Source organism: Vipera ursinii (genome assembly GCF_947247035.1).
Source record: "Vipera ursinii genome assembly, chromosome: 5".
NCBI classification, from domain to species: Eukaryota; Metazoa; Chordata; class Lepidosauria; order Squamata; family Viperidae; genus Vipera; species Vipera ursinii.
In genome coordinates, this window is record NC_139518.1 from 99,715,669 (window position 1) to 99,736,135 (window position 20,467).

The window sequence follows — 20,467 nt, forward strand, 5'->3', positions numbered from 1 at the left end:
TATTTATTGCAATCCAGCCTTGCAAGCCTTCCTCCTATTGCACTGAATTTCTTTTCATCCTAATATTAACGGAGTTTTATTCTTTCTTTTTTTTTTTACGCACAATGAAGCATTACCTCGGACCGTTAAATGCTTCATGCCCACCAAGTGACAATTTGTGCAAATGTTGGGATGTGCTGCTTATCTGGAGGATGCCTTCTCCAGCGTTTTGCAGCAGTCTTATGAAAAATAAAAATAAAACCCTACTTTTAAAAAATGGATAACAAGCTGCTAGCTTAAGCAGAGCACTGTAGCCGTTTATATACAGGATGCTAAACTGATATATATATATATATATATATATATATATATATATATATATATATATATATATATATATATATATATATATATATATATTTGCAATGACTGTTTGAGAGAAGGAGGGGGAATAAATCATTTAACCTGCATGTGAAAATTAACCCTTAGAGTCCTGCTTTTAATTCTGGGGCTTTTGTTCAGCGTTATTATCTTTGCAGTGAGATCTTTCTTTTTATTTATTTCAAACTCGACATTGATCCAGTCGCCTGTCAGAATTCCCGTCAGTTTCTCACCCAGAAAAACACGGAATGTGGGATTTTTCCTTTTCATTCTTAAATGAACGGAAAAATTGGAATCATTTGCATTGGGCTGGGGAAAAAAAAAAGAGAAAACCTTATATACAATCCTTAAGGTGGTCAAATGCTGAGAAAAAGAATCTGGTCCGACTTAACTTTTTTTTTTTTAATATAGCCTTCCTAACAGAAATTGTTCTTTGGGGAACTAGTTGCAAAAGTCCCCATTGCGGAGGAGACTAAACGGTTGCAAAAAATGTTGGCAACCGCCAAGTTGCAACCTTGATGCATGTCTTTTAAATGTGTTGTAGAAGAAAGCCAGTTCTTTAAGGGTTAACCTGGGGTTGCAGTCTCCCTCGCTTGGCCTTCGTTGGAAAAGATTGCATGTTTCTCTGTTTCAACTGTTGACTGAAGAAGTGAAGGATTAGAGCAGACATGTCAAACACAAGGCCCGGGGCCCGTATCCGGCCCGCAAAGTGGTTTCATGCGGCCCGCGAAGCCATCCTAGAAACAGTGAGGGAATGGCCCCCACTGCCTTGGCCCTGGCCCAGAGACCCTCCTTCTGCCAGAGACCCCCAGATCTGTCCCACTCCTGCCCAGGCCCCCATAGGCACCCTTGATGCCAACGATGTAGAGCTGGCCACGCCCACCCAGTAGGCCATACGCACTCTAGCCACGCCCACCCAGTAGGCCACGCCCACCCTGGCCGTACCCACCCGGCCCCCTGAGGGCAACCGCAATGCTGATGCGGCCCTCAATGAAATTGAGTTTGACACCCCTGGATTAGAGTATTCAACAGTTCCCTATAGTAATAGATACTCAGAGGAAACTATGGGGGCCTGAACTCCTGCCCCTTTGAGAAAGGAAGTAGCTAGAGCCAAAATAGCAGCGACTGAATTATCCAGATAATGACGGTGGTCAACTGGCTTTATTTACGAGACTGATAGAGCTGCCCCAATTATGTCCTAATGGCTGCAGGCAGCATATACAGGTCGTCCTCCACTTACGACAGTCCATTTATTGATCGTTCAAAGTTACAACGTAGCTGAAAGAAGTCACTTGTGACCATTTTTCACCCTGACGACCCTTGTAACGTTCCCCCACGGTCACGTGTTCAAACGTCAGACGCTTGGAGACTGGCTCACATTTATGACGGTTGCAGCCTCCTGGGGTCACGTGATCCCCTTGGACGACCTTCGTAAAAAGGTCGTGAAATGGGGCGAAGCTCACTCGGCAAGTGTTTTGCTTAGCAACATTAATTTTGGACTCAGGGATGGTCGTAGGTTGAGGCCTGCCTGTATCAAGCCCGGGGGGAATTAAAATCGTAAAAGAATATAACATCCTGAATAGGAATCCATGAGCAAAGATACCAATAATTAAATTTCAGAGTTCATTTGTGGAATCATCTGTTCCTAACAGATGCGCTAATCCAGGGGTCTTCAAACTTAGCCCGCTGGCTGAGGAATTCTGGGAGTTGGAGTCCACAAGTCATAAAAGGGCCAAGTTTGAAGACCCCTGCGCTAATCTTATCACTCTGTCCCAACGCCCAATTTTCTTGAAGACTGACAAGATTGGAGCCACCTAAGTCTTAATTTTTAATTTTCACCATCTCTCTCTCTCTCTCTCTCTCTCTCTCTCTCTCTCTCTCTCTCTCTCTCTCTCTCTCTCTCTCTCTCTCTCTCTCTCTCTGTTGGTTTCCTTCCTCCAAATAACGTTGACCTTTTCTTTTCTTTTTTCCTAAATAGCCCAATAGAATCTTGCCAGAATTTCTACAAAGATTTCACGTTACAGATAGACATGGCTTTCAACGTGTTCTTCCTGCTCTACTTTGGCTTAAGGGTAAGTACCTCCCCTATCCATACCTGGTTTTATTTTACTTTTGGCTGGGTGGGTTGCTGGGTGGGCTAATGCCTCCTTAAGTAACACCAGCTGCCTGCAATTAGCACAGGTTCGAGTCCCACCAGGCTCAAGGTTGACTCAGCCTTCCATCCTTCCGAGGTAGGTAAAATGAGGACCCAGATTGTTGGGGGCAATTAAGCTGACTTTGTAATAATGCCGCTTGGGGGTGTGTGTGAAAGCCCTAATAAGCAGGCATATACATAGAATGAAGGCTACTGCTAAGCTTGTAAGCCGCCCTGAGACTTCGGAGAAGGGCGGGATATAAATGGAATTAAAATAAAATAAAAAAAAAATAAAATTGTAATAAGTCACAGCTTTGTCTTCGCCGGATGTTTTCATCCAGGAATCTACAAATTTGAGGAACATATAAATACCGTTGGAAGCTCTCTAGCTCGTCTGCCTCTTCTGAACGAACGAGTCGAAGGGTCTGCTGGGGTGCGCAGTAGTTTTACTCTGCCCATTCGTCTTTCTGGACCATCATACACAGAGATGCACTGATGAGACCACACTTGTGTCCAGTTTTGGTCACCACAATACAAAAAAAAAAAGGTGTTGAGACTTTAGAAAGAGTGCCGAGAAGAGCAACAAAGATGATCAGGGGTCTGGAGGCTAAACCGTATGATGAACGATTGTGGGAACTGGGTATGTCTAGTCTGAGGAAGGGAAGGATTAGGGGGTGACATGATAGTCGTCTTCTTACATTTGGGTGGGGCATTCACAGAGAGGAGGGGATCAACTTATTTTCCAAAACACCTGAGGGCAGGATAAGAAATATGGATGGAAACTGGATTTAATTGGGGTTTGTTTGTTTTTTCCTGGAAAGCGTTTCACTTCTCATCCAAGAAGCTTCTTCAGTCCTTGGATCGCATCCAATGAAGCTTCTTCAATTCTTGGGTGAACTGAAGAAGCCTCTTGGATGAGAAGTGAAACATTTTCAAGGAAACAACCCAGAGAGTCCAGTTGTCTTTTGAAAAAAAAAAAAACAGCTTTGGGACAACCTTGACCTGCGTGACTGAGAATCATGGGAGATTATCAAGGAGAGGTCCAAGCTAGAATGAAGGAGAAATTTCCTGACAGTGAGAAGAATTACTGGAGCGCCTTTCTCCGGAAGCTGTGGGTGCTCCGTCCCTGAAGGCTTTCAAGAAGAGGCTGGACAGCCAGTTGTCTGGAATGTCGTAGGGCCTCCTGCTTGAGCAGGGGGCTGGACTAGATGACCTCCAAGGTCCCGTCCAGCTCTGTTATTCATTGAGGAGGGGGCTTAGTCAGCCTCTCTCCATTAGCCTTTCTGGAAGACGCACAACTGCACACATGTGCATGTTACCTTTCTAACTAGACACGTTTCCAGAGCTGGTTGGAGCAGACTGGAAAGACGGCTGGCCTAGAAGCACAAGGTGAGGGAAGAAGGGAAGGGAAGGGAAGGAAAGAAAGAAGGAAGGAAGGGAAAGGAAAGGAAAGGAAAAGAAGGGAGGGGAAGAGAAGGAAAGGAAAGGAGGAAAGGAAAAGAAGGAAAGGAAGGAAAGGAAAGGAAAAGAAGGAAAGGAAAATGGAATGGAGGGAAAGGAAAGGAAAGGAAAGGAAAGGAAAGGAAAGGAAAGGAAAGGAAAGGAAAGGAAAGGAAAGGAAAGGAAAGGAAAGGAAAGGAAAATGGAGGGAAAGGAAAGGAAGGGAAGGGAAGGGAAGGGAAGGAAAGAAAGAAGGAAGGAAGGGAAAGGAAAGGAAAAGAAGGGAGGGGAAGAGAAGGGAAGGGAAGGAAAGGAAAGGAAATAGAGAAAGGAAAGGAAAGGAAAGGAAAGGAAAGGAAAGGAAAGGAAATAGAGAAAGGAAAGGAAGGGAAGGGAAAGGAAAGGAAAGGAAATAGAGAAAGGAAAGGAAAGGAAAGGAAAGGAAATAGAGAAAGGAAAGGAAAGGAAGGGAAAGGAAAGGAAAGGAAGGGAAGGGAAGGGAAAGGAAAGGAAAGGAAAGGAAAGGAAAGGAAAGGAAGGGAAGGGAAGGGAAGGGAAGGGAAGGGAAGGAGGAAAAGGAAAGGAAAGGAAATAGAGAAAGGAAAGGAAAGGAAAGGAAAGGAAAGGAAAGGAAAATGGAGGGAAAGGAAAGGAAAGGAAAGGAAAGGAAAGGAAAGGAAAGGAAAGGAAAGGAAAGGAAAGGAAAGGAAAATGGAGGGAAAGGAAAGGAAAGGAAAGGAAAGGAAAGGAAAGGAAAGGAAGGGAAGGGAAGGAAAGAAAGAAAGAAGGAAGGAAGGGAAAGGAAAGGTAAAGAAGGGAGGGGAAGAGAAGGGAAGGGAAGGAAAGGAAAGGAAAGGAAAGGAAATAGAGAAAGGAAAGGAAGGGAAGGGAAAGGAAAGGAAAGGAAATAGAGAAAGGAAAGGAAAGGAAAGGAAAGGAAATAGAGAAAGGAAAGGAAAGGAAAGGAAAGGAAGGGAAGGGAAGGGAAAGGAAAGGAAAGGAAATAGAGAAAGAAAGGAAAGGAAAGGAAGGGAAGGGAAGGGAAAGGAAAGGAAAGGAAAGGAAAGGAAAGGAAATAGAGAAAGGAAAGGAAAGGAAGGGAAAGGAAAGGAAAGGAAGGGAAGGGAAGGGAAAGGAAAGGAAAGGAAAGGAAATAGAGAAAGGAAAGGAAAGGAAGGGAAGGGAAAGGAAAGGAAAGGAAAGGAAAGGAAAGGAAAGGAAATAGAGAAAGGAAAGGAAAGGAAAGGAAGGGAAGGGAAGGGAAAGGAAAGGAAAGGAAAGGAAAGGAAAGGAAAGGAAAGGAAATAGAGAAAGGAAAGGAAAGGAAAGGAAAGGAAAGGAAGGGAAGGGAAAGGAAAGGAAAGGAAAGGGAAAGGAAAGGAAAGGAAGGGAAGGGAAGGGAAGGGAAGGGAAGGGAAGGGAAGGAAAAGGAAAGGAAAGGAAATAGAGAAAGGAAAGGAAAGGAAAGGAAAGGAAAGGAAAGGAAAGGAAAGGAAAGGAAAGGAAAGGAAAGGAAAATGGAGGGAAAGGAAAGGAAAGGAAAGGAAAGGAAAATGGAGGGAAAGGAAAGGAAAGGAAAGGAAAATGGAGGGAAAGGAAAGGAAAGGAAAGGAAGGGAAGGGAAGGGAAGGAAAGAAAGAAGGAAGGAAGGGAAAGGAAAGGTAAAGAAGGGAGGGGAAGAGAAGGGAAGGGAAGGAAAGGAAAGGAAGGAAATAGAGAAAGGAAAGGAAGGGAAGGGAAAGGAAAGGAAAGGAAAGGAAATAGAGAAAGGAAAGGAAAGGAAAGGAAAGGAAATAGAGAAAGGAAAGGAAAGGAAGGGAAGGGAAGGGAAAGGAAAGGAAAGGAAAGGAAAGGAATAGAGAAAGGAAAGGAAAGGAAGGGAAAGGAAAGGAAAGGAAGGGAAAGGAAAGGAAAGGAAAGGAAGGGAAGGGAAGGGAAGGGAAGGAAAGGACAATTAAGGAAAGGGAAGGGAAGGGAAGAAGGAAGGGAAGGGAATGAAGAATAAAAGGAGGAAAGGAAGAGAAGGGAAGTAAAGAAAGAATAAAGGAAGGAAAGGGAAGGAAAGGAGGAAAGGAAAGAGAATAAAGGAAGGAAAGGGAAGGAAAGGAATAAAGGAAAGGAAAAGAAGGGAAGGGAAGAAAGAATAAAGCAAGGAAAGGAAAGGAAAGGAAGAATAAAAGGAGGAAGGGAAGGAAAGAGAATAAAGGAAGGGAAGGGAAGGGGAAGGAAAGGAAAAGGGAAGAAAAATGCTGGGAGAAGGACGTCTTCCTCTTTTGCTGCTTCTCCCAACAGGCTAATAACGTTTTTTTTGTTTTCTTGCAAGGAGGGAGGGAGGGAACAAGGCAAAGGTACTTTGGGGGAAAGCTTAAAATTTACAGAATGTCGTAAACGTTTTATGATGCAATAAGCGTGGAGCTCCTATCACTGTACTTTCTGAAGCATAATTACTTCCCTACCAATATCATTCCTACAGTAAAGGATACAGTATTATGTATTAGGCATCCGTTATCCATAAATAAAATAATTATTTCTTCCTCTCCGGTGGATCTCGTAGTTGCGCGTAGCTGTATAAATTTCAAATTAAAAGGAGAATGCATTATAAATGCCCTCTCGTTCAACGGTGGAATACCTTCCCGTGAATTGTAATAGCTTTACAGAATATGAATGGGTGGCCGGGGCCTGTTAGAGATAGGAAAGGGAATAATTCAGCTCCATCTCGGCCAAAAGACTCGTGGCCAGTTCCAGGATTTTAATGCACCTCGAAAGCACACAAAAAGAGAATGAAGTGTAGACGCCGTTTCCTGGGACTTGCCTCATTTGACAATAACACCCATACTTCCCATTTGGTGAATTTCAGAAGTTGAAAAGCAATACAACTTCCAGTAAGATCACACTTGGAATATATTGTGTCCAGCTTTTGGTCACCGTCATATAAGAAAGATGTCGAGACTCCAGAAAGACTCCAGAGAAGAGCAACAAAGATGATCAGGGGGCTGGAGGCTAAAACATACAAAGAACGGTTGCAGGATTTGGGTATGGCCAGTCTAGAGAAAAGAAAGACTAGGGGGGGACACGGTAGCAGTCTTCCAGTATTTAAGGAGCTCCAGAAAGAAGAAGAGGTCAACTTATTTCCCAAAACACCAGAAGACAAGAAACAATGGATGGAAACTCATCAAGGAGAGAAGCAACCTGGAATTAAGGAGAGACTTCCTAACATACATTAAGAACAATCAACCTGTGGAACAGAAGTTGCCTTCAAAAATTGTGGGTGCTCCATCAGTGGAGGTTTTTAAGAAGAGACTGGACATCCACCGGCCTGAAATGGTCTAGGTTCTCCTGCTTGAGCAGGGGGTTGGACTAGAAGACCTCCAAAGGTCCCTTCCAGTTCTATTCTGATTGTCTTCTCAGAGTTGGGCTGAAACAAATCTTTGGAGGTGAGCCTGTGGTTTATCTTAGCCTACTAGATAAGTTCTTCTAATCCCCGAGGAGGCAGATTGAGTATGATTTGGTGTGTTGTGGCATCTTACACCAGATATAACACTGCCTCTCAGCCTGATAAAAGCCTTAATCAAACTTTAAGCAGAGGATTTGGGATTTAGATCCACCAAAAAGCAGGGCCAAAGTCAACCACTTCTCTTTTGGCACCACTGAAGGTTCTAAAATGATTCTAGATGCCAAATGTGGATCCCATCTTGCTCTCTACGGGGTTCAAAAGATTGCGAACAATTCCTTAAAGGTCTCTCTCATCAAATAAGGCTGGTCTGTGGTCCACCTATCCCGCTTATGTTTTCCTGGCCTTTTTTAAATTTCATTTCATTGATTGAATTCTATCTCTTTTTTCTTTCCCCCTCCACAGTTCATAGCAGCCAACGACAAGCTCTGGTTTTGGCTGGAAGTGAACTCCGTGGTTGATTTCTTCACCGTTCCTCCCGTGTTCGTTTCGGTGTATTTAAATAGGAGTTGGCTAGGTAAGTATACAAAAATTGCTGTTTCCCGTTGGGCATGTGAGAAAGAAAATGGAGGTAGTTCTCGACTTATAGGGACCAGTCTTCCTGTTGCTAAACAAGAAGGTTGTCAGATGTCCTGCCTGGTTTTACAACCTGCTGGCTGTGGTGGTTACGCAAATCACTATGATTGTTAAGGGAATTGTATGGGGATTAAACAAATCTGGCTTTCCCCATTGACCTTGATTGACAGAATCCATTCTAGGGAGGTCCAAATAGTGATCACATGACTCCAGCACGCTGGTTGCTAAACGCCCAGATTTTGATCACCCAACCTTGGAAAATTGCTGCGACGGTCATAAATGTGAGGACCGGCTGTAAGTTACCTTTTTGCTAGTGCCATTGTAGTTTCAAATGGCCGCTAAACAGGTGCTTGTAAGTCGAGGACTATCTGTGGAAGAGAAAATGGCTACAGGAGCTGGTATGGGAAGTGACCAGCCTACCTTCCGATGAACTCATGGATGTTCCATTGCGGGAGAATTGCAAGGGGAAAAAAATAATAATTCTGCAAGGATCTCTGCCTAAGATCTCTGCCTAAGATCTCGGAAGGATCTCTGCCTAAGATCCCTTCCAACTGTACGATTCTGTTATTCTGAGCATAGTTTTTGCTCACAATGTGCATCGCCATATTCTGAAAAATGCAGGCTCGCTCAGATAAAGATTCGAAGTGAGTGGATCTCTCTGCCTGCAGCCTCTTGCAACAAAAGATAGATGACTGTGTTCACTGTCTGATCCATCTTCCTGATCCATTTGCTTCCTAGATGTTGCTGTTTTAATGTTTATCTGGGAGAGAATTCCTGAGTGGGTTGAAGGAGAGGTTTGGTATCACTCAAATCTGTCTTTGTTAAGCTCATTTCCAGCAGCACTTACCATATTAAGTCACTACCAGGCGAGTTTCTCCTGATGGCTACGATGCGTTCGTTTTTTTTCCTAGCGCCAGTAACTACGAGCTGGATTAAGTTCTACTCGCTACCACGCCGAGCTGAGCATTTCCAAATTAATCACTTTGTTCGGGTTGGGCAAGGAAGAATTCAAAGTTTGTTTTAATTCTGTTTTAAGTATTATTTAGCACTGTATCCCGGGAAGCCTCAAACTTTGGGGTCCAATAACTTTTGCAGACTGAATAAGAAGTTAAGCTTGGAGCAAATGTGGACAATGTTCTCCTTCTATGTTTGTGTATGAGGGGGAGAGGAAGGAGAGAATGAGAGAGGGAGGAGAGAATGAAAGGGAGAGAGAGAATGAGAGAATGAGAGAGGGAGGAGAGAATCAGGGGGAGAGGAAGGCAAAAAAGCAGGGGCAGTTAAAAAAAATAAAATTATGATCCTTATTAAAGACCACGAAGAGGGACAGTGACATATGGCAATAATTATAAGCTTCCTAACTTTAATTTGGCATTTGGCAACTCGCGGCTTCTGTCCTCTTGATTGCATAGATCAGAAATGATGGAAAGGTGTCAAGATGTTTTCTTGTCATCTGCAGCCCTTTTTAGATCTGTCTGCTTCTGCCCTCTGGTGGTCACCTTGAGACATGACCGCATCCTTACTCAAATGAGCTCGGTCGGGAAATTCGTGCAGTGAAAAAATATCATCATCATCATCATCATCTTGCTAAAGTTTCTAAAGTCCAGCAGTGATTTTTTTTTGCTAGGCCTAAAAAAGACCCCCAAACATGGAAAGTTGCTTTTTACTGGCAATATTAGAAGCAAATTTTATGTCGGAAGGGTGGCGCCCTCAGAGAACAGTTGGGTGGCGAAAAGTACTCCTTGACGTACGACCGTGAGCGAGCTCAAGAATTACGTTCCTCAGTGAGACAGCTCTTAATTGGGTGTTGCCCCATCTTTATGACCAGTCTTGCCACAGTTGTTAAGTGAATCTTTGCACTTGTTAAGTAACACTGTGGTTGCTTGTCGGTGTCACAACGTCCTCTGCGAAGAAACACAAGCACTCCAAAGGAACGGGTCACCAGGTTTATTCCTCACACAAATCAAACCGCGGTAAAGTCAGCGTTGAGGCACCCAGCCTCAACGCTCTTTTATCGTGCTACCACATCCTAACCCCACCCCTTCAAGGCAAACCGGCATCCGCCCGCCTCCCCATAAAAGCCCCACCCATCACCCTGCATAGCCACCACCCACCGCGTGCACCGCTGCGGCCCGCCAAGCTCCCTCCCAGGTAAGCCCTGTCCTTCCGCTCCCTCACGCGCCCCAGTCCGTGCCGGCGTTGCGGTTGCTAGCTCCCCCCCAAGTCCGTCCGACCGCCCGTCCGATCCTTCGTCGCCTCCAGCCTGTTCCTGCCCAGCCCGTTCCCGCCGCCGAGGTGTCGGAAGGTCCTGGGTAGATGCACCCGCCAGCCCGGCGGGCGCTCGGTGCCGTCCTCGCTGGCGAGGCGAGCGCGCGTCCGCCGGCCGTCTGGGAGCGGGCGCACCGGTCAGCTGTGCGTCGGTCAGCTGTGCGTCGGGGCTGCGGCGTGTTCTGCGGAGACCGGGCGAAGCCACGCCCACCAGCCGAGTGGTGGGAGCCCGGCGCCATGTCCTAAGGCCGGGGAGAGGTGGAACAGACGGCTCCGCCGGTTGCAGCAAAGGTCGGGGATGGCAGGTAAGCGTTGGCGACGGCGGTCTTCCAGGGGAGGGAGGGGTCGCACCCCCATGCCGGCGGAGGCGATGTCGAGGCCCGAGCGAGTGGCAGGCCGGCGGGGCTTGACAGTCAGAAGGTCACAAAAGGGGGAATCACGTGAGGCGTGCCTGGCTGAGGAATTCTGGGAGTTGAAGTCCACACGTCATAAAAGGGCCGAGTTTGAAGACCCCGGCTTTAGGCCATGGCTTAAAGACAAACTTTTTATTTGTGGTTAGGCACTGAAATCTTTCTGCAGCTTTATTAGAGTAAATAAAGGGGGTGACCTTCATACAGGTTGTCCTTCACTTACAAGAGTTACAAGGCCGTTTCAAGTTACAACGGCACCGGAAAAAGTGATTTGTGACCGTTTTTCACACTTACGACCGTTGCAGCCTCCTTCACGGTCACACGATTTACATTCCGATGCTTGGCAACCGACTCGCATTTATGACGGTCGCAGCGACCCCGAGGGATCATATGATTCCCCTTTCGGCGACCTTCTGACAAGCAAAGCCAAGGGGAAAACTTGGTTGACTTAATGACAACGTCGCTAACTTAAGAAACTGCAGCGATTCACTTAACAAACGTGGCGAACAGAGCCCGTAAAACGGGACAAATGCCTCCCTTAGCAACCTAAATTTTGGGGCTGAGTTGCGGGTGGTATGTGGAGTGTTGGCCTTTGGGCAATCCACCAGGCCGTTGATGAAAGAAGGGAATAAATACTAGGATGAAATCCTCCTCGGAATGATTTCCAAAGCTTGCAAGGAAGCGCCAGATTGCCCTCCTTCTCTCCCGTCCCACGCCGTTTCTAACACGTGGACCACACGCAGCACAGACACAACTGTGAGGATTAATTGGTCCACATTGCCTTGGCGTGAAAAGATTCGAACGTGAGCCTCAGCGTTTCCCTCCGCGAAGGGGGGGGGAGGGAAGAGCACAAATCCTCTTCCTTTGGTTTTGCTTTCCCTGCTGTCACTCAAATTCGGGAAGCGGTGCGCCGTTACTAAGGCACTGCTGTGCAAGTGAACACTTTTTCACACCCTGAATCACCTTTGGGTCCAGATCACTGCACAGCTCTGCTATCTGGCGGAAAGTCACCTTCAAGGTAAATTCAACGTCTGCTGGCTTCCTTGTTAGCCCGTGCAGTTCTCTGGATGTACTATATTTTTTCCCCCACTTTCCTAGTATAGCCCTGCCTGATATAAACTATGACTGATTATTGTCTGTTATTCTATATTTGGACGACTAACTCTGTTTTCCTCTTTCCTGGCTTTATAATCTCTGTAAGTTTGCATACATAAAGGAAAGGAGAATAGGTTTTTTTTTTCCTCTGGTTTCTCCCCCCCCCCCTCTTTCCTGCTTCTTGGAACGCGAGTTGTGGGAATTTCCAGAACTGAAGGATGCCAAAATCCTTTTATTTATTTTTATTTTATTTTAATTCCATTTATATCCCGCCCTTCTCCGAAGACTCAGGGCGGCTTACAAGCTTAGCAGTAGCCTTCATTCTATGTATATGCATATGATATATGCATATACATAGAATTCATTCTAAAGGTAAAGGTAAAGGTTCCCCCGCACATGCGTGCTAGTCGTTTCCGACTCTAGGGGCCGGTGCTCATCTCCGTTTCAAAGCCGAAGAGCCGGCGCTTGTCCGAGGACGTCTCCGTGGTCATGTGGCCGGCATGACTAGACGCCAAAGGCGCACGGAACGCTGTTACCTCCCCACCGGAGCGGTCCCTATTTTTCTACTTGCATTTTTACGTGCTTTCGAACTGCTAGGTTGGCAGAAGCTGGGACGAGTAACAGGCGCTCACTCTGTTACGCGGCACTCGGGATTCGACCCGCCAAACTGCCGACCTTCCGATCGACAAGCTCAGCGTCCTAACCCACTGAGCCACCGCGTCCCTTAGAATTCATTCTACGTATATGCATATACATAGAATGAATTCTATGTATATGTATATGATAACAGATAATAGAATAATAGAGCTGGGAGGGACCTTGGAGGTCATCTAGTCCAACCCCCTGCTCAGGCAGGAAACCCTATACCATTTCAGACAAATGGCTGTCCAGTCCCTTTTTAAAAACCTCCAGTGTTGGAGCATTCACAACTTCTGGAGGCAGGTGGTTCCACTGGTTAATTGTTCTAACTGTCAGGAAGTTTCTCCTTCGTTCGAGGTTGCTTCTGTCCTTGAGAAACTCCTTAGTTTTCATCCGTTGCTTCTGGTGCTTTGGAGAATAGCTTGACTCCCTCTTCTTTGAGGGAGACCCTGAGACACTGGAAGACTGCTGTCATGTCACCCCTGGTCCTTCTCTTCACTAAACTAGACATACCCAGTTCCAGCAACCGTTCTTCGTATGTTTTAGCCACCAGTCTCCCGATCATCTTTGCTACTCTTCTCTGCAATGTAAATCTTTTCATCATTATTTTCTGGAAATAATGTTGGTCTCTTTTGAGGGTGCAGGCAAAAGTGTTTGGGTTTTAGTAAGGGACTTGACAAGTTGTCCACGGAAGTTAGTTCATTTATTTATTCTCTCTTTCAGCTGGGCAGGAATTTGATTGAAAATGCCATCCTAAGGCAATCGGAATGGTTGAATTGAATTGGATGCCCTTTTCTGAACTGAATCAACGGTTTAATCTGATTCAGTTCAACAATCTGATTTGGGGGACTCGCAATCAAATTGATCTGACTTGCCAAATCAAATCAACCCAGTCCAACTCTATCAAAAGAGATTTCCGGATAGCAGATGGGCGCTTAATATTAAAGACAATGTTCTCTGCTTTCTAAGACTTTTTTTTTATCTTTATTTTTTTCTATAGCGTGGGGAACAGTGTCAAAGATTGTCCGTTAATCAATTATATTTCAATAGATGTGATTTTATCCCTTTAATCCAGGGGTCTTCAAACTTGGCCCTTTTGTGACTTGTGGACTTGGAAAACCCGGCTCTGCTGACAGTATTAGGGCCCACAGTTTGGGGGGGTCAGTTGGCACCTTAACTGCCTCCTCCTACCTTTTCAATTATTCTATTCTTATTTTCAGTGCCTCCTGTTGGAATACAGATAACCCCCAACTTACAGTAGTTCATTTAGCGACCATCCAAAGTTAGAATGGCAGGAAAGAAGTGACTTATGACTGTTTTTCACACTTAGGACTGTTGCAGCCATCCCCTTGGTTGGCAGATGTTCAGCAACTGACTCGTATTTATGACGGTTGCAGCATCCTGGTGTCATGTGATTCCCTTTTTGCGACCTTATGACAAGTCAATGGGGAAGGCAGATTCGTTCCCTTAACACAGACAGGTCAAACACAAGGCCCGGGGGCCAGATCCGGCCCGTGAAGTTGTTTCATGCGGCCCGCGAGGCCATCCTGGAAACAGTGAGGGAACGGCCCCCACTGCCTTGGCCCTGGCCCAGAGACCCTCCTCCTGCCAGAGACCCTCAGATCTGTCCCACTCCTGCCCAGGCCCCCATAGGCATCCTTGATGCGAACGATGTAGAGCTGGCCAAGCCCACCCAGTAGGCCATACGCACTCTAGCCACGCCCACCCAGTAGGCCATACACACTTTAGCCACGCCCACCCAGTAGGCCATACGCACTTTAGCCACGCCCACCCAGTAGGCCATGCCCACCCAGGCCACACCCATCCGGCCCCCTGAGGGCAACCGCAATGCTTCTGCGGCCCTCAATGAAATTGAGTTTGACACCCCTGCCTTAACATCTTTGGCAAGAAAAATCTTCAAATGGGCACAAGACTCACTTAAGAAACGTCTCACTTTGCCATGTGAGGGGGCCATAAGTCAAAGACCACCTGTACGCTCTTTGTAGGGTTCCTGTGTTTTAATTGGACACCCCCCCAAGAATCTCTCTGTGCGTGAAAGGGGTGGTCTCCAAATTTGATAGGTCAATAAATAAAATATAGTTCTGCTCGAAGTTCTCCATCCCATGAAGCCCCGAGCAGACGAAAAAGTTAGAATGATTTTTTTAAGGACCTCACGTGAATAATTTATTTATTTATTTTATTTATTTTAATTCCATTTATATCCCGCCCTTCTCCAAAGACTCAGGGCGGCTTACAAGCTTAGCAGTAGCCTTCATTCTATGTATATGCCTGCTTATTAGGGCTTTCACACACACACCCCAAGCGGCATTATTACAAAGTCAGCTTAATTGCCCCCAACAATCTGGGTCCTCATTTTTCCTACCTCGGAAGGATGGAAGGCTGAGTCAACCTTGAGCCTGGTGGGACTCGAACCTGCACTAATTGCAGGCAGCTGGTGTTACTTAAGGAGGCATTAGCCCACTGCTCCACCAAGGCTCTATAATAAAATAATAATAAGGCTCTATAATAAAATAATAATAATAAAAACAGCTAGGACATTAGAATCTGTGCGTTTTGGTTTTAATTAAAAGAAATAGCGCTGTTTGCAAAGGGGAAGCAACCTCTCAACATTCATCTCAAGCTTGTTTATTCTAGAAGATTTTGCCTTGGTGTTTTGTTCCCAAGCTCTGAACGCCAGGGACGCAGCGCTCCGACCCAGAACATGTTGCACATTTCTCGGAAAGATATTATTGACAAAATGTAACGGCGTGTCCCGCTTTGCATTATCTTCCTGTTCTTTTTCCTCTTCTCTTATTCTCCTTTTGTAAGCCATGGGAGGGCAATGGTGTGCGGGATTCATCATTGCTGGGAACATGATGGAGGTCCTCTCCTTTTTATTTTGTGTGGTGTGTCTAGATCATTTCGGAACATTGTGCCAATGTTGTTTTCTGAACTGTTTCATACCATGTTAGGTGTTTAGTTAAATAGAAGCTTTAGATTGCCACATAATCTATTAGCGATACACGAGAGAGCTGCTGTGTCTCTGTGCATGTCTAAGTTACAGGATGACATGTGAAAAGTGCTCCTTTGTGGAGACCCACCAATTCTGCTATATTATAAAATGCAATGCTCTGAAAAACAGTCGAGTAAACAAACAAACAGAATACAGAATAACAGAGTTGGACGGGACCTTGGAGGTCTTCTAGTCCAACCCCCTGCTCAGGCAGGAAACCCTATACCTGAATTTTGATCGAGTGAGCATGGGGATGCAGCAGTGGTCGTAAGTGTGGGAAACGGTCATAAGTGTGGTGATGCCTCGCCAGCCAGTGGATCTGGCAGCTGAGTCTGAGGAATCAGAGGAGGAGGAGGAGGGGCCTGGAGCGACATCAGAGTCAGAGGAAGGCTCTGAGGAGCTCTTAAGACTCACAGTCGGACGAGGAGCCTGGCCCCTCTACTCACACTCAGGCTGAGACACAGCTGTGCTGGGAGTCTGAGTTGGACAGTGATGAAGCACAGTTGAGAGAAATCCAGGATGCACGAAAGCGCCAGCAAGAGAAGCGAGTAGGACAGAGGAATGCAATGGGGCGGCTCCAAAGGCGAAGGAGAAGGCATTAGGAAGCCACGCCTGGGCTGCATTTTAAAAGGGGAGGTGTGGAAAGTGCTGGTTGCCGAAGGCAACCGTTTGTGTTGAGGGTCGAATTTCTGTGGACTGTGTCTGTTGGCCTTGGACATTGACTCAGGTCTGTGAGAATAAAAGGGGTTGGTTTTTTCTTGCGGATCCTGCCTGCTTGTTTGGAAGAGGGGTTTCTCCTTGTGAGCATAGAAAGGACTGACGTGGGCTGGGACAGAACAATAAGTCACTTTCCCCCCCCAGGGCTGTTGTAAAGTAAGTCTGTTGCACTTGGGAGAACCAAAAAAAACCCCAAAACCATCTTGGTGATTTTAGATATCGCCGGAAAAGAAATATTTGGGGCTTATCCCCATCCTATCAAATCTTCAGACTCCATCCCAAATGCCCGCAGTTACATTTCTGAAATTGGACCATTTTTGCATCCAATTTTTCTGCAACGGATGCTGAGATCCTGGAGGTGTGTAGGTGAGGTGGTGAGGACTTCCCTGTAGGTTGTGGGCTGAGGTTGTGAGGTTTTGTGAAGGCTGATGGTTCCAACCTATTGAAATCTTGTTTCTTTGCCTACCGGGGCTTAAAACATTCAGGATATTATTGTTCCTTTTAAATGAGGAACAGTGAGAGTTGGCCTCGATTTGTGTGAATTAAAACACAAATGCAAGGGCAAGTTGTGACCTTTGCACAACCCATAAGCCCTTTCTGGGACAAGCGGACACTGTTTATCCTGGGCTGGTTCATCCCCCTTCTTCATAGTGTTAATCTGTTTTGATTTCTCCAGCTGGATGGATACATTTTGGAGAGGGCATGAAAGAAGATTATATTCCAATATCCGGAAAGGGAATGCCTTTGTAAGCCGTGATATTGCAGATATCAAAACAAGATCCGTTTTTCCGTCGACAACTCAGACCTGCTTTGGCAGCCTTTTTTCAGATTTTAGGGAGCAGAAAGAAGCAGCAATGCGTTTTCCTCCAGCTATCCTAAAATACGCATATTTTTTGATATAAAGTCAGAGGCAGGATATCTCATTCCCTTGATCCTGCCCGAAATTTTGGGATGAACTTACGGATCCTCGGGAGTCTTTCTCTAAATCTCGGAAGGAAATAACGGGGGTTTGTGTGTGTGTGTGTGTGTGTGTGTGTGGGGTGTTGACTGATCCGTCCAAGTGGTGTTGTTGTGATGCTTCCCAGCAAGATGTTGGTCTACAACATCCCTTCTGGCGGTGGCCGCGTGGAAACTTTTCAACCTCGCCGAAAGAAGTCCCACGGAGCTTTATTTAAAAATGGATATCGTGTCAGATCTGGGCAAAATAATCTCGAAAAGGAAGAGCCGCATACATTTCGACAGACTCTGCGGTCTTGTTACAGAATTGGCTACCACTGGGGTAAGAGGCTAAGCGAGTGACCGTTTTTCTAAAAGCAATAACTGAGTTATTTTTGCAAGATGAAGTGTTTTCATATCCACTGGAAGCAAAGGATTCCCCCCCCCTTTGCCCCTTCCCTTTTAATTTGTGAAGCCAAAGGGAAAAAAAAATTATTTTAATAACAGAAAGGGAGAGAGAGAAAAAAAGGGCTTGACTGAGATATTTTAGCGAGATTAGCCCAGTGGTATTTTATTTAAATGTTATTTCTCACAGCTTGGCTTTTCTTGTTATCCTTCCTTAAAAGAAGAATTATTCTTTGATGGGGAATCGTTTAAAAATTTAAATGATCCTTTCTCTTGAAAAGGTGATCATCTTTCTTTCTTGAAATATCTCTTCTCCTTACCCCCACCATAATAATAATAATAATAATAATAATAATAATAATAATAATAATAATAATAATAATAATAACAACAACAACAACAACAACAACTGCAGCAGCAATAAAAATAACAATTTATTTATTTTGGGCCCAGTCAATCAATCAGAAAAGAGCTGGAAGGGACGCTGGAGGTCATCTAGTCCAACCCCCTGCTCAGGCAGGAAACCCTATACCATTTCAGACAAATGGCTGTCCAGTCTCTTCTTAAAAGCCTCCAGTGTTGGAGCCTTCACAGCTTCTGGAGGCAGGTGGTTCCACTGGTTAATTGTTCGGTGGAACAACTTGGATATTCCAGCATGGATGTTCCGTGACTTCCCTCTCCCTTTTTTGCATTTAATACCTGTACACAGAAAGGTAAAACTGTTTTTAATTACTTTTAATTAAAAATAACCTTGTTAAAGTGGATTGCTCGCTTAAACATGTTAGGGGCGTCTCGTCATTCTCGAAAGCCGGCATACATTTTCAAGGTATGACTGAGATCTTCCAGTCGATCTTCCTTGCCAATGTCTGAGCCAACAGCCTCAAATCTGAGCGAGGGAGAGTTCTTCGCTTTAATTTCATCCTCAGTTTATATATCCTTGGTCCTCCTCTTTCTATGGGATTCTCCGCACCCTAATTTTAAAAAAACTGGGTTGTTGGGAATGAGCACCGTATTAGAAAACCAATTTGCTCTCGTTCCAGAACTTCTGCCTTAGTTTGGCAGAAAGGAAAGCTGGAACGCTGGGATTGTTCTGGGTTTTGGATGAAATGAATTCTAGGTGAGGCAAGGCGGAAGAACAAAGGCGGTCTTCACGGTTCCTCGCTGTGAGCTCTACCGGCATGGCACATTCTGTCAACTCTTCCCTGCTTTCCATTTTCCTTCACTTTCTCCCTTCCCCTGAAATGTTTTGGGTGAATGGCTGATCTCCTGCCACCCTCCACCCCACCCCCCCACAGGAGAAAGAAGGAAGAGATGAGGGAAGGCGCTGAGAAGATTACAGGTGGGCCAGTGGCACCCTGGACCAGGACCAGGAGCTGAGAACATCAAAAAAAGATGAGCTGATGGGTTGTGCCCCAGGAAACTGACTTGCCAAGGCACCCGAGGGCAGGACAAGAAGCCACGGATGGAAACTGATCAAGGAGAGAAGCAACCTGGAATTAAGGAGAAACTTCCTAACTTAATCAGCGGAAAAGGTTTCCTCCAGAATGTGTGAATGCTCCAACACTGGAAGTTTTTAAGAAGAGATTGGACAACAACCCTTTTTCTGGAATGGTGTAGGGTTTCCTGCCTGAGCAGGGGGTTGGACTAGAAGACCTCCAAGGTCCCTTCCAACTCAGCTATTCTATTCTATTCTATTCTATTCTATTCTATTCTATTCTATTCTATTCTATTCTATTCTATTCTATTCTATTCTATATTCTATATTCTATTCTATTCTATTCTATATTCTATATTCTATATTCTATATTCTATATTCTATTCTATTCTATATTCTATTCTATTCTATTCTATTCTATTCTGTTCTTTTCTGTTCTGTTCTGTTCTGTTCTATTCTATTCTATTCTATTCTATTCTATTCTATTCTATATTCTATTCTATTCTATATTCTATATTCTATTCTATTCTATTCTATTCTATTCTATTCTATTCTATTCTATTCTATTCTATTCTATTCTATTCTATTCTATTCTATTCTATTCTATTCTATTCTATTCTATTCTATTCTATTCTATTCCATTCCATTCCATTCCATTCCATTCCATTCCATTCTATTCCGTATTCTGTTCTGTTCCGTTCCACTCCACTCCACTCAGCATTCTACTCTATTCCTTCATTCTTCTCTTTCCCCACCATTTCCCTCTTTCCCCAAAACCACTTGAAGCCCCATTTCAGTCCATGTTTGGATCAGAACAGCCCATCTTGTCTTGAGCATAGATGAAAATGTGTGGGGGGAAAAATGTGCTACAGATTGGATATGTCCCATCCGAAAGCTGTTGTGTGGACGGAGAGTTCCATGCACACAACATCTTGCACCTCTGCATTGTTCCTTTTTTTTTTTTAATCATTCTTTCCAAAACTGTTTTGGAGATATCCCTGTGACATTAAAGGCCTTGTAAGATATTCCTTTAAACGAATGAACAGAATGCAAATTGTCCCTTCTTGCTATTATTGCTTCAGTTAAAAAATGGGTATTACTTTCCACTTTTGTAAAGTTCCCCCCCCTCCTTCAGAAATTGATGAGCCTTATTGCTGTTCTGTCCCTAGCAATTGGAAACACGGGGTTATTTATCTAAATTATTTTCTGAATGGCAAACTCTCCCCGTTAGTCTAATTGCGTACTTGGCACCTTCTAGAAAAATTGACGGTCATGATTAAGTGCAATCTGAGGGTTGTAGCAAACCAATTTATGTCGCCTTTATTGAACCTCTGCTCAGCTTTTGATCTCCCGTCACTTTGAGTGATGGCAAAAGCTTCCTAGAAGTAAGACAGTTAAAGACATTTTCAGGTTACTGCTCACTTAAATTTACAGCAAAGGCCACTTTTTAGAAAGCATTTTCAAGGTATGCCTCAACCATATCAACTATTATATGGATCTGAAGTGTCCTGGTAGACTTTAGCCAGCAGTGTGCTGCAGCTGCCAATATAGCTAATGCAGTTTCTTTTTAAATATTTTATTAGTTTTTGAC

General features: G+C 44.8%; 1 protein-coding gene across 1 annotated transcript in view; it reads left to right on the forward strand.

Annotated features, from left to right (window-relative positions):
• The window catches only part of KCNMA1 (potassium calcium-activated channel subfamily M alpha 1), a 423,981-nt gene that overhangs the window by 227,085 nt on the left and 176,429 nt on the right, over nt 1–20,467 (forward strand). The window contains exons 4-5 of the mRNA XM_083363343.1: nt 2,339–2,432; nt 7,791–7,902. Of these exons, the coding sequence (XP_083219469.1) occupies nt 2,339–2,432; nt 7,791–7,902 (206 nt within the window). The remainder of the gene's footprint in view (nt 1–2,338; nt 2,433–7,790; nt 7,903–20,467) is intronic.